The 13,337-nt window shown below is 49.7% G+C and overlaps 2 protein-coding genes across 9 annotated transcripts in view; both read right to left on the bottom strand.

Moving 5' to 3' along the window:
• Positions 1-1,068: 1,068 nt before the first annotated feature.
• Positions 1,069-8,821, bottom strand: ALDH3A2 (aldehyde dehydrogenase 3 family member A2). 8 transcript variants are annotated; one of them, XM_046902395.1, is made up of 12 exons: positions 8,384-8,821; positions 8,135-8,213; positions 6,813-6,999; positions 6,386-6,617; positions 6,204-6,289; positions 5,253-5,461; positions 4,994-5,111; positions 4,717-4,858; positions 4,435-4,601; positions 3,874-3,973; positions 3,491-3,732; positions 2,424-2,547 (listed from the first exon to the last, which is right to left on the bottom strand). In XM_046902395.1, exons 3-12 carry the CDS (start codon positions 6,972-6,974, stop codon positions 2,467-2,469), a joined length of 1,539 nt encoding a protein of 512 aa, XP_046758351.1. In that variant the 5' UTR covers positions 6,975-6,999; positions 8,135-8,213; positions 8,384-8,821; the 3' UTR covers positions 2,424-2,466. The 8 variants fall into 8 exon arrangements, with proteins under 8 accessions (XP_040506017.1, XP_040506018.1, NP_001006223.2 ...); XM_040650083.2 differs by lacking the exons at positions 2,424-2,547; positions 8,135-8,213; positions 8,384-8,821 and adding exons at positions 1,069-2,123; positions 7,153-7,436; XM_040650084.2 differs by lacking the exons at positions 2,424-2,547; positions 8,135-8,213; positions 8,384-8,821 and adding exons at positions 1,069-2,123; positions 7,335-7,436.
• Positions 8,822-11,445: 2,624 nt separating this feature from the next.
• Positions 11,446-13,337, bottom strand: part of ULK2 (unc-51 like autophagy activating kinase 2) — a 35,897-nt gene continuing 34,005 nt past the window's right edge. Inside the window, exons 27-28 of the mRNA XM_004946695.4 lie at positions 13,017-13,152; positions 11,446-12,930 (exon numbers count right to left, since the gene is read on the bottom strand). Coding sequence (XP_004946752.2) covers positions 12,863-12,930; positions 13,017-13,152 — 204 coding nt within the window. The 3' untranslated portion in view covers positions 11,446-12,862. The remainder of the gene's footprint in view (positions 12,931-13,016; positions 13,153-13,337) is intronic.

Raw genomic sequence — 13,337 nt, 5'->3', positions numbered from 1 at the left:
TCCCAGTTCAGTGCTATGAGGTAAAAGACAACCAGTGCACCAAAAGAACATAGAAATCCCATTACAGGTGAGATTGCCAGCTGCTCAGCCAAGAGCTGTCCCGTCCATAGCACGCATTGTTGGGCTCATTGCTGATATGAGACAGCTTCACATAGGGATCACATGAGACGTGTTACATAGCCAGGCTCAGTAACGAGTGACCTTCCTCTGATGCTATTCCCCCATGCCCAAGAGCTGTTCCACGGGCTCCTATCTGCAGTGTGGGGCAGGGACTGCTCCCTTCCACCTGCACCGCTGGGGCACGGCCAATGGTTTCAGGCTGCAACAGCTCAGCAGCAGACTGAGTTACCCGGGGTTCCTTCGCTTCTACCCGGTTAGTTGAAAGAGAAGAAATTGTAGCAAAGTTCAGCAATAGGAATGAAGGATGAGAATAATGGGTTCTGGCTCTGATGTGCCGCTGGGTGCGGGGAGCCCTTGCCATAGGGCCACCACCTGCAGAAGGACAGGCAGGCCGAGTGCCACCAGGCAGAGCAAGCAGGCACAAGCCCTGCTCCTACACAGCGCTCTCCTCCCACGGGAGGATGTTTGGCCCCAGCCCAGGGCTCTGCAGATACAGCGCGCCCTTCACCCAGCCACCCCCTGGTGCTGTGAGCTCACAGGCATCAAATCACAGCTTGCTGCCCTGTGTGATGGGAGGGAAGAGCTGCTCCTTCACTGCGGTGCTGCTCAATCACCGGGGACCCTCCAACACCACACACAGCCACACCACTGCTTGCTGCCAAAGGCACGGAAGCGATCCCACTTGTCCCAGGAGGACAGACAGAGTGCAGGTGGGACGCACTTATGGGATGGAGCGGCACAGAGCAGGGGCAGAAGCAGCCCAGCCAGTCTTAGTGATCCTTCCCTGACAGCAGGAGACCACGCTGTGATCTGTGCTGCTGTGCCGGGGCGGAGGTGTACACACAAAGCAGCTGCCACCTGCACACATGTGCCATGTTTGGCCAGAGCTGGGGTGGCACAGGACAGGCAGGATTCCACAGGAGATTGCAGTGACTTACCACACCTGCCTTATTATTTAAATTCTTAGTATTTATTTTGTATTTGCAAAATAATTCATTACAAAGCCTTAGCATGTGGATTTGCATCAGATGCAAAGAAATCCCACCTACTGCGTAGTGATTACAATTTGTTAAGAAACGCATTCAGTCATCACTTCCAGATTTTCTTTAAAGAACATCTGCAGGGTCCTTCCACCTCCAATTTCTCCACCGCCATCTCCCCAGGTTAGAACAGGTCCCATGTCATAACCCAGTGCAAGACCATAGCAGAGCCAGAAGCCCAAACACATTGGGTACACACTCTCAGTAATTGCTTTCCCCTGTTCAGGGGTCCTTTGTCATTAGTAAAACACAGACATGGCACTTATCTTCTCTGTAGTCTTGTAATTATCAAATAATTGCTACGATGTGCCCCACAGCCCCCCAAAGGAGTCAGCCTGCACCACCCGACAGCTGTGGATGATTCTGGCTCACAGGGATCCAGGAATATTTCACCCCAAATAAATGGCAAGCGGGAACCTCACCTGACTTATTGATAACCAACGCTATCAGAACAAAGCATGAGCCACCAGCACACCAGCAGCACAGCCTGTCTCACACCTGTCACCAAGAGCAAGGCTGGCTGGAACACAACAGAAGAGACCATCCCCAGAACTGCAGGGAAAACACCATCAGACCAATAACAGCTGAAACATGAGCTCCTGTTTGTCAGTGGATGAAGCCAGGTAGTATGGTGTAAGACAGGGGTGTGTGCTCCTGGAAGCAGTGCTCTGCAGGGCATAGGGTGGTGTCAGGTGCTGTATTTCTTGCTCTTCAGTTCTCCTTTTAACAGCTTGTATCCACTGGTCCCTCTGTTTCAGTGTGGCTTGTTAGTAAGCAGGAGTCCAGGCCTCCCTGTGATTAGTGCCTTCCCAAGGCTGCTCTGTGTGCTCAGCAGCTCACAGAAATAACCCAGCTCAAAAGAAAAGTAGGACTGAAGTGAAAGAAACAGACACGAAGTGAGCACCCAAAATGTGACTTGCACGCAGGTTATGGCACCTTCTCCTCTCTTCAGTAGAAAGCCATCTGTGAAAGCAAAACACAACACCACCCTCCTGTAAGGGGTTTGCTGAAACAAGATCAGTTTCCTTCCTAGAACAGTCTGAAGCAACCCCCTCGCTCCTCTCCATGTCCCCAGGGTGCCATCACATCCAGCTCGCCTGCCTCCACCCCTGGCATGCACATACTGCTGGTTATCTTGGAGCTGCGGGGGAAGGCATTGCTCCTCAGTGCCAGGAGCCTCCCCACGCCCCACATCCACTGCTCTAACAACGCTTCACCCAACCTCAACTAGGTCTGCACACAGGAAAAGAGAAAGGCTCCTACCTCACTGTAACAGCAACAGCAGTGCTCTGAAACCTGCTCCTCCTTAACACACACTGAGCCAGCCCCACCTCTGAACAGCCAGCGCAACCAAGAGAGCTTTTCTCTTCAGCACAGACTGGTGATTCTGAGAAAACCCAAATGATTTGCTGTGAGCTCCCCCCTTCACTGAGGTGTTCACCTAGACAGGGCTTGCTTCCCTAGCTGTTACTTCAAGGCCAGTCATTGGTTCTTCCACCTCCTCCTGAACTCAGCTATGTAGGCTGATTATTTCCTCCTGCTTGTTGGGCTCCTGCACTTCTGATCACAACAGTAATAAAGAACAACAAATTGCTGTCTCCTTTTTCCTCACTGGCTGCTGCCCTAAGTCTAGCAAATCCTTGGGGCAGGAGCAGGAAGATGTGCATCTGAGCTCTGCAGGGAGCAGCCAGCACAGGTGTGCACAGTGCCTGTTTGGTCAGCCACAGAGAACCGAGAGCAATCACAAGTGGGTGTTTTAGACCTCACTGCTCCACCACAGGAGGCATCTCAAGTCCTCCAGCCACGTGGCCACTGCCAGCAGGCTTCTGCTCCCTGCAGAGAGGAGAGGACATCCCACCCTTCTGCACTGCCCTGTTGGAGACAGGGGAGGAAAGGGAAATAATTAAGCAGAGGTCAGATATGGGTTGCAACTGGGCAAAGAACAAGAGCTTGTCATAGATTTCAGCCTTACACCACAGCCTTCCTTCTGCACAGCCCTGAGGGAGGAAGCCCTGAAACTGTAACCACAACTAAGAGAGCTGTCTGAAAAATGGACCATCCCCATCTGCCTCTGCAGGGAGCTTCACACAGGTGTCACCATCCAGGGCAGAGAAAGAAATAGTACAGCAGGCAGGGAGATTTCTCTGAGGACATTTCTGTTCTAGGTGTCACTGGCAAGAGTGAGAAACAGATGGGCCAAGCATAAGTTTCAGGAGACAAAAAAAACAGGCCAGGCTCTAAGAAAGGACTGAAATTGCAAAGAGAGGATGTGCAGAAGGTAAAACAAATTGCTCGTGCACTCAAGTAGAAAGCAAAGAGCCACAGCTCACCTTTATCACCACTGCTGCTACAACACCCAACAGGGCCAGGGCCAATGTGATCAGTCCCACACGGCCCACGTTAAGTCGCTTCAGAATAAAGAATTTGGCCCAATCCAACTTCTTCTGGCTGCTGGGAGGGTACCGGACCATGTTCGTGCCCTCCATCTTCAGGTCCTTGATCAAACAGGAGCGGTGGTGGGAGAAGGTGTCAAAGCTGTGCTTGCCGTGGTAGGCGCCCATCCCACTGTTCCCTGAGACACAGAGCATGGCCAGGTCACACCGTGGCCTCAGCTGGTCACACCTTTGGCCATTTGTGGCCAACAGCAAACCAGCCACTGCTGCTCCCATATGCAGCAAGTCGAAGTGCTTAAAGAGGAGCTCTGATAACTTACCGACACCACCAAAGGGTAAGGATGCGAGGAAGAAATGCATGATGACATCATTTCCAGTAACGCCCCCACTGGAGGTTTCTGAGATGACTCTCTTGATTAACTGAAAGAAGAAAAAACAACAGCAAAAAATTACAAAGGCCCAGAAGAGACAAGCAGGACTGGGAGGGGAGCATGGGCCATCAGGCCATCACGTTGATTTTCTCTCGCTGCCAATTCAGCCAAGCCCTCTCCATGCAACGCTAACTGAAAAGTAAAAGTTGGAAAGACTACAGCTCCTCTCTACAGCAAGATACTAAAAATACCAAAATCACAAACAGCTACATGACATGCTAATCACCAAACAGCAAATTCAGCTGTTATCCTTCTGTTTCATAATATCATGCAAATCCAGAGTCCTTCAGCATGCACCAGGCTGCTCTGGGAACACGAGACAAATATTGCAATCCACACACAAACAACAGGAGCCAATGCAGGTCCTGTGGGGAGCTGTGCCTGGGACTGCTGCACAGAGAACCAAAGTGTGCAAAGCCAGCGTTGTGGAGGAGCAGGGCCCTGACCCACCTTCTTGTTGTTGGAGAAGACATAGAGGGCAAGAGGCTTCTCCCGACGGTTGATGAACTCGATGGCTTCGTCCACGTTCTTCACAGACACAATGGGCAGGACTGGCCCAAAGATCTCCTCTTCCATCACCTTTGACTCCGCAGAAACGTCCGTGAGGATGGTGGGTGCTGAGGCAGGCAGGAGAGGTACTGAGCAGGGCCACAGATGGGGCCAACACAGGACCAGGGGCTGCTGTCTGGGTGCCACCCCCCACCTCCCCTGCCCAACACCCGGTGCAGCTACCTATGAAGCAGGAGGCCTCGTCAGTCTCTCCCCCATGGGCGATCTTCTGCCCTTCCAGCAGGTTCATGATCCTCTTGAAGTGACGCTTGTTGATGATCCTTTCATAATCTGGACACTTCTTCACATCCTCCCCATAGAACTCCTGCCACAGCACACAGCACAACCAAGCCTTTGATGCACCTTCAGCTTAGCAGCAGCATCAGGGCTACCAGGACAGAAAGTGACACCCCTGTGGTGAGAGGGACAACTGCCATGGCACAAGAGCTGCCATGCCCACCTGCAGCGTCGCCTTGATGTTCTCCACCACCTGGCTCTGGATGGACGGGTGGCACAGGACATAGTCTGGGGCAATGCAGGTTTGCCCACAGTTCATGTACTTCCCCCATGCTATCCGCCTGCAGAAAAACAGAGAGGGGTTCTCTGCCTCGTCCCTTCCAATCCCACTGACCTGTCAGCAGCACCACTCGGGGACCTATGGTCCCTCAGAGCCCACACACGTCCCCCTGCCCCACTTCTCAGCCCCACAGCAGGCTGACCTGCAGGCGACAGCCAGGTCACAGTCCGTGTCGATGTAGCAGGGGCTCTTCCCACCCAGCTCCAGCGTGACGGGTGTCAGGTGCTTGGCAGCCGCTGCCATCACAATTTTGCCCACAGCGGAGTTCCCGGTGTAAAGGATGTGATCAAACCTCTGTTCCAGCAGTTCTGTGGTCTCAGGCACTCCCCCGGTGACCACTGGGTACAGCTCCTGCAAGGGCAAACAAGAGCCCTGCATGCACCTTGATTTAAGGCAATTAGATCAAGTGAGCAGCTGTCCGTGAGGCCACACCCTCCGCTCCTTCCAGTTAAACTCAACTTTATTTACCACACTGTCCCAAAGAAACTAAAAAAAAACTGAGTTCAAGACCTGAGTTCAAGGGCTGAGTCAGGCTGTGGAGCTGCTTCCACACTTTAAGACTTAGAGCATAAATGACCAGCAGGAACTCCCTTTCCTCAGCTCTCACTCCCCACCTAGAGAAAAACCCTGCCTAAAAAAACACACACACTGCTGTGCCATCAGAGGAAAAGTCTGAGTGAAACAATGCAACAGATATAAAACAAGAAGGGAAAACACATCCAGCACAGTAGGACACGAATACCAGAACCAAGTGCTGCTAAGCAAGCAGCCTGATTCACAGGAACAGCACAAACCCGTGCCTACAGGCCCCATCTAAAAGAAGCTATTGCAGAGAGAAACACAGCCCTCAATGCTACGATGAACATCAAAAAGAGGGCCACGTTGCAGCAAGACTATAAAGGCACAATAAATTACACGAAAGCAGGAAGAATACAGCAGTGTGTCTGCATACTCTACAACCAGTTCAAATATTTCTCTCTCTCTGACCTACGCCCTGTTGGTGATAAAGGGCAAATAATTCAACTCTGACCCACAGCAACCACGTGAAACCAAGGCAGATATATCCAAACGCCAGGCACCAAACTGCACTCACCGGGTCCAGGTACTGAGGGAGGATGTTGGCAATCATCTGGGATGTGTGCTCGCTGACCTCCGACGGCTTCACCACCACCGCATTGCCTAGGAGACACGCACAGCCCTCGTGCTCCTCTCAAGCCCCTCTCGTGCCCCCACACAGATCCCCCTATGAGGGACGCAGGCCGTGGCAGTCCCCACCTGCGGCGATGGCCCCGATCAGCGGCTGCATGACCAGCACGAAGGGGTAATTCCAGGCCCCGATCACCAGCACCACCCCCAGCGGCTCGGGGTTGATGTACGCCTCGTCCCGCAGCGTCAGGAGGTTCTTCTTCACGGGCCGAGGGGCCGCCCAGGATGGCAGCTTCTCCATGGCCAGGGCCAGCTCCCCCAGCACCCCCATGATCTCATGGCTGTACGCGTTGTGACCGCACTGCAATGACACAGATCAGGGAGGGCCGGAAAGGCGCCCACCTCCCGCACCCCACGGGCCCACCCGAGGAAACCCGGCTGCCCTACAACAGAGAACGGCTGGGTTGGAAGGGACCTTAAAGCCCACCCAGCCCCAACTCTGGGCATCAATGCCAGGGTCTCATCGCCCTCTGAGCGAAAAAGGACGGCTCCAAACCTTGTGCAGATCCGCCCCGATGGCCGCCAGGATCTCCTGCTCCTTCTCCTGCACCATCCGCTGCAGGTTCCTCAGCTGCTGCAGCCTGAACTCCAGCGGCCGGCTCCGGCCCGAGCTGAAGGCGGCTCTCGCCCGGCCCACGACCTCCGCCATCCTCCCCATGGCCGCTCAGCCCTCAGTCAGGAGTCTTGGCGAAAGTTTAAAGAATTTGCCACACGCGATATACCGAAAAGTTCCGAAGAGAAGCGCGCGGCACGCAGCGGGCCGTGCCGGGACCGACGGGCCCCTCAGGGCCGAGGGGTTCCCCCCTCCGACCCCGAACCACCCGCGCCCCGCTCACCTCAGCGCGGCCGCTTCCGCCTTCCGGTCACGTGACAGCGCCACGCACCACCTCCCCCCTCCCAGCTGCCGGAGCGGGGCCGCGCGGGGCGAAGGAAAAGGGAGAGCAGAACGGGAACGGAGCAGACCCGAAGAAGCCGAACGGAGCAGGGCGATGCCTGCGGGTCACCGCCGGCGCCGTACCTCGGGTCGCACCGTGAGGGTTTGCTCCCTTCGCTTCTGTCCGGCGGCAGCAGCAGCACAGCCGTCCGTGAGCTGCGCGCGGGGTGCGGGCTGTGCCCGGCTGAGCCCTCGGTGCACCGGACAGGGAGCAAACTCCACCCGCGCTCCCTTATCTCAGCAGGGCAGTGCCGTGGGGCGGCCTTCCCTCCCTGCTCTCCACTGCTGACCTGGTGAGGTGGTGTAGCACAGCGCGCAGTGACACGGACAGCCAGGTTAACCCCAATACAGCACTCGTGTGGGAAACACGGGGCAGAAAAACAGGGAAGGGAATTGAGACGAGGCTGGGCTTATTCCAGTTAATTAGTCCTGCCCCAACTTGTTCCTCTGAGAAACGCAAGGGGATTTTTTAGAAGCGACGCTCCCATTTCAGTCCCAGCAGCTCCTCGGGCCTCGTATCTGACACACCTACGGGGGCCGTGCTATTGTAAATGCTGCTCAGCCAAAGCCATGCCCGGCTGAACCCACAGCCGCCCCCTCCCCTCTGCAGCGCTCCCCCGATGTCGGTTGGCTCTGCAAACAGCAGTGCTGCAGCTCAGCCAGCACGGGGACATTGCACAAGCTATTGCACAAATCTCAGCTGTAAACAGTCTGCTGGGGAAGGGAATGACAAGAGCAACTGGCAGTACTCGCATGCAGGAAGCATTATGTGGGAGAAAAACAGGCTGGGCTCCACGGAGCCCTTGCACTGTGATAGATGGAAAGGAGCTGGCTTTGCACTCAAACACAAGTAGGGAAAGTGGGAACTTTCTCTGCAGAATTACCTGATGGAAACACGCTTGCCTTGCTCCTGTTAGCAGCCCTGCACAGAGGTGACACAAACTCTGCCTCATGCCACACTGTCTGAAAGTCCAGCAAAAATGAGATAAGGAGTTAATGCTGCTGCAATTAGAGTAAAAGTCATCGAACTCTCAGAGTGGGGTAATACATTGTGCCCTGGCAAGCACTGATGCAACTTACCCTCTGCACACCCCCAGGGGGATGCTTGCAAGATCAGGGAGGCTGTTACCTACCTCTCTTTTCCACCATGGCTGTATTCCAGAGCCTGCTCTTCTGCATGTAGAATTCTCACCCTCCAGCCTGAGCATTTCCATTCCACTGCAGTACCCCTTGTGCTCGGCATCACATGTAGCAGGCAAATGTCCCCCCTCTCACCTCATCCAGGTTTGTCTTGTGCCATGCTTTTGCAGAAACTTGGTCTTAAGGCTCCTCTGCATTAGCAGGAAAGAGAGAGAAGTGTGATGCCATTCTTCGGTCCTTGTCAGGGCCATCATTTAGCCAGTTACGGTCAGGAGGGTGTTCTCAGCATTGCAAAGTATCAGCTGAGCCTCCCTGGAGCAGCTGGGCGAGATGCATGGATGTCAGAGAAGCCTGGGGTCTGGAGTGAGATGGAAGAAAGCCTGCAGGCAGCACCCAGCGCAACGCGTGGTCTGCAGCGCGCTCCTCACGCCTTGGAGCTGACAGCATCTTCTATTTTTATTCAGTCACTAAGAAACAATAAAGGAGGGAACTATTTATGGGGAAAGTAATTAACTCCAGAAGAATCAGGAGGTAAGCAGTGCTGGGGGCTGTCTAATCCCTAGGGCTTTACGTAAAGCAGCAGAAGACATTTTATTGAGAAACCAAGCTTCAGATCCCCCTTCCTCCCTCCACTGCAGCAGCCTCCTGCTCCTGCTTCTCTCCTGGAGTCAATTATAGCAAGGCACCACGGTGACAGACTCCCACCCTGTGCTAGGCTTGGACAACATGTCTTTGTGCTGCTCCTTGCCCTGCTCACAGAGCATTCAGCAGAGCCTGGTGAAGGAGGAATTTTGTTTACAAGATAAGCTGTGCAGTATCTCGTTTCAAGAGTCCACAGAATGACACAGCTAATCAATAAATGTTTCATTAGCTCACACAGCGTGCTGACACAACCAGGTTTTCAGTAAAGCTAGCAATGCTCAACTTCTGCCTAAATATCTGTCTAGTCCACGTACAGCCCCAAGTGTACAAAAAGTCACAAAATCCACAGCCGGAGGCACAAGACAGGCAGACATAGAAGCCCAAACAGCACACTCCATCAAAAAAAGCAGCTACAGAAGATTAACAACACAGAGTAGCTTTAAGGAACCTACGAGAATAAATGCAACTCAGTTCATTTACGGCATTGCTTGTTTGTGTAAGCTGCTGCTGATCTCACATTTGCAAGAACAAGATACTTTCCAGTACAAAGCCATGGTCTGTGGGCTGCATTGTAGACATAGCTGGGGCGTGGAAAATGTGAAAGGGACACAAAGAAACAATGAAATTGATTGGAACAAAGACTGCAACACCACTCAACAGCACCACTGGCATTTAGTTTGCTTTCAGCGGAAGAGGAGGGGGGAGCCTGCAACATACAAAAGGCTTTTCAAAAGGTGTTTGTCCAAAGCAGCATTGCCAATAGTTAGTCAGACTGGGCTCCAAGTGATTCCAAGGCGTTACTAAGATATACTTCACTGATCTGCAGAAAGGAGGAGCTAAGTATGCACTCATTAAAGAGCCAGAGCCTAGGCTGTGGCTCAAGTTGGACAGGGAAGTGCAAGGCACCCTGGACAGTGAAAAAAGGCAGGGGCAAGCAGAGTTCAGAGCAGATCACAATTAAGCAAAACAAACAAACAAACAAACACAGGAGAGAAAGCAGGAGACAGAAGAGACAGGTCAAAAGCCAGCCTGGCTGAATTCTAAAGCCACAACAAGCTTTGCAAGCAGCAGCAATCAGCTTTACTTGATCTACTTCTTTCAGTGCAGTTGGGCTGTACACTGCACAGTGTTGTGACATCAGGATCACAACATTTATTGCCTCTGGACCCATAGGTAACAATGGAAATATATTGATGTTGCTGTACAAGAGAGTAGCAAGAGCAATGCAAGCCTCAGGACCAACAGCTCGCATGAGAAACGTTTCTTAAAGTAATGTATTAGCTGCAAGTTAAATTAACTAGATTTTATCCTCTGTATCAGAGGAAGGGCTGAGAAATTCAACTGCTGGCATATAAAAAGCTGTAAATGCCAGAATCCAAATACATTTTAGATTCCTCAGTTGACATCATACACTATGGAGAAAGTGAAAATGTGGAAGTACAGAAGAATATGGTGCTCCTGTGTAGATGCTAAGGTTGAACAAGGAAAAGCAGTTCATCAAGTATCTCCTTTCCATTTCTAGCTTCCAAGAGGCTGAAAGAAAAGTACTTGGTAGAAAAAAAAGCACTTGCTGTTCAGTGTGGAGAGCTGAAGACAGAGGGCAGCTTCAGGATCTCGGTGGAATGAGTTTATGCAGAAAGACAGGCCATGAGCGTTGGACTCCCCATGAAGACAGCAAGCAAACACAGCCCTTCTCATCCTGTTTGTGCACCTGTAGTCCTGCTGGCAGGAATGGGAGAATGAGCTTGAATCCTGAGGGGAAAAAAAAGAACACCATCAGAAAACTGAGTTTTTGGGAAAAGTAGCCTAATCTCCTAGACGTGAGCAGTAAGACTTTGCTCTGTTTCTCAATTCATGTTCAGACATATCATTAGCATTCCCTGCTGCTTTCCTAAAGCAACCGAGAACAGAACTGGGGACACCTTGCCCCAGAGCTATCCAGACATAATGAAACACATTGCCCCATCCAGCCCTGATGGTACACCCAACTGTTGAGGCAAGTGAATATTCAGTGATTAATTTAACAGTACTGATTTTTGGTTACAGAGACACACAAACTCTTTTTTACCATAGAAACACTTCTAGTGTCAGTATTTATTTTACCTTAATATACATTTATACAGGCCATAATAAAAAGGCTATTACACAACAGTTCAGTGAGTTATTACCTAATTTCAAGAATAATGCATGCAATTACAAAGGAGAGGTAGAAACACCGTATTAAAGACCTAAAAATACAAACATTATATAAACAAACACTTTCAAATTAACTGCTGGAATTTCATACAGATAAATAAGGTAAAAAGTACATTACTCTGTCAAAGAAAAGGAAACACATGGTTATCCGAACACTGAAAGAATATTTTGATGTGTAAGCCCTGTACAACTTTGTCAAATAGTTCAGACCACTGTATTTAAGAGGATTAAAATGATTTTGTCCTGGAGAATGGTTTATTCAAGTATTCGAGCAGTTGAGTAACAAAAAAGTCCCAGAAATGAAGTACAGGAACCATTTCCAGAGAAGCTGATCTGCCTAAATGCTTTGCAAATCACTGTCCTGATAATCTCATGGGATGCTTGAAATGATAATGCCTATAAGGCTAAATGAAGCTTCCCACCTCTCCCTCAAAATGCACACAAAATAATCCTGATTTTTCACACACACACACTATGTAGATATTCTACATCGATTAATCAGCATCTCGAATTCCAACGTTACTTTGTTTTTGTGTGGTTCCTCACAGAACCTCTCAGTTTACAGTATTTATTGTAATACTGCCCAAGAAACAAAACTAGAGAGAACTGTCATTACACTCCTAGAGACTGCAGGCATTAATGCACATAATTGCATGCACAAAAGATGCAACCAAATCTATATAAAAAGCAAACAACCAGCAACTCAACATTGCTATTACTGTAAAAGTTCAGAGCAGTAGTTACTCAAGTATTAGACAAATAGGTATAAAATGGAAAGGTTCACATGAATACAAGTTTTTACAGTTTGTTTGAAAGTCTTCTAGAAGCTACATTTGAAATTCTGAAAAGAATTTTATGTACACAAAATTCAGCCAAGTCCATTGTGCCTTCTCTCTTTTTTTTTTTTTAGTATAGTTCTTCAAAAATGAATATACAGTTGCTTTAGTAAATTAGTGCAAAATAAAGTGTTTTGGAAGAAGATCTTCAAATCGTATCCACATCAGCTGAAAACCCACTGGGGATTTTGCACAGATGAAGCTCAGTTTCTTCCATTACCATTTTCCCCCATGTAAAAGAGTGCCTCTCATCATCCCTTCATATGATAAATTAAGCCAACGTGCAAGCTCAGCTACAAGCCAGCTTAGCCCCAAAAGCTTCAACCAGCTCTTGCACATGGTTAGGGTTTCCCAAATTCACTTGGCCACGTTATACTGAAAACTTAGAAACATTTTTCACAAACTTCTGATGGAGTCTTCTGAGGGAAATGTCTTTTTGTACCTGATGCAGAAGGATCCACTCTATATAGACCTCATGAGGAAAAAAAAAAACCCTGATCATTCAAGTCAAAGCACATGTACAAGGATCAGTTTGAAATGTGAAGACAGATTCTTTTTAATTCTGTTGCTAGGAAGAAAAAAGGAGCTGCTGGATCTGTAAGGCAGGTTTTCTACAAATGTACTTTTGGAGTTTCTCCTCTTTGAATATGCTGCTGCTTCTTTGGTAGTCACCACAGAAATGTAAGAATCATTTTCCACGTGGGGCAGAACAAGGACAACAATTAAACCATAGTGAAAAAAGTGCAGTATCACTGATGTGGTCCCTTATGCTCACACCATCTGGTCCTTGGGATATTTCTACTGCTCATATACAGCCACTGTGCTGCAGCAGAGTGCAGAAAGCCTTCGCTCAATGCTAGATTTATCTGAAAACAGAATGATAAAAAATAATTACAAATTCAGTGTTATTTTATAATTCCATTTAATTTTCAATGATTCAGCTTAAACTTACATTTGTGCACATTTTCTATATCCGCAGGGTCTTGCAGTATTTTAGTCAGTCCTTCCAGCAGCAAGGCTGCCTTGTGGTATCGATATGTAATATCTTCAGTTTGCTGAAACATCTCATCTAGAGCTGCTGATTGAACCTAGAATCATTCAGCAGATTCAGTTACATAAATTGCTTTAGGCAAATACTGAAAAATTCAAAATGGATTACATTAAAGTGTCATCATAAATGAGTTTTAAGCCTTAAATAAGCTGATCTGTTCTTATGACAGTAAAACAACAAAACAGCCTGAGAGAACAGAGCCCATGTGCTGTATTAGCAAAG

This window comes from Gallus gallus, chromosome 19 (genome assembly GCF_016699485.2).
Source record: "Gallus gallus isolate bGalGal1 chromosome 19, bGalGal1.mat.broiler.GRCg7b, whole genome shotgun sequence".
NCBI lineage: Eukaryota > Metazoa > Chordata > Aves > Galliformes > Phasianidae > Gallus > Gallus gallus.
The sequence above is the reverse complement of the archived record's forward strand: the minus strand, read 5'-3'. Positions and strand labels throughout refer to the sequence as shown.

What these genes read in the sequence shown, in the direction of transcription:
- ALDH3A2 (XM_046902395.1), bottom strand. Translation starts at nt 6,974, where the DNA reads ATGGGGAGGATGGCGGAGGTCGTGGGCCGGGCGAGAGCCGCCTTCAGC. An exon ending in ACATCAAGGCGACGCTGCAG is followed by an intron (nt 4,859 to 4,993) that starts GTGGGCATGGCA and finishes GTGCTGTGGCAG; the next exon opens with GAGTTCTATGGGGAGGATGT. An exon ending in CTTACCCTTTGGTGGTGTCG is followed by an intron (nt 3,733 to 3,873) that starts GTAAGTTATCAG and finishes TCTGTGTCTCAG; the next exon opens with GGAACAGTGGGATGGGCGCC.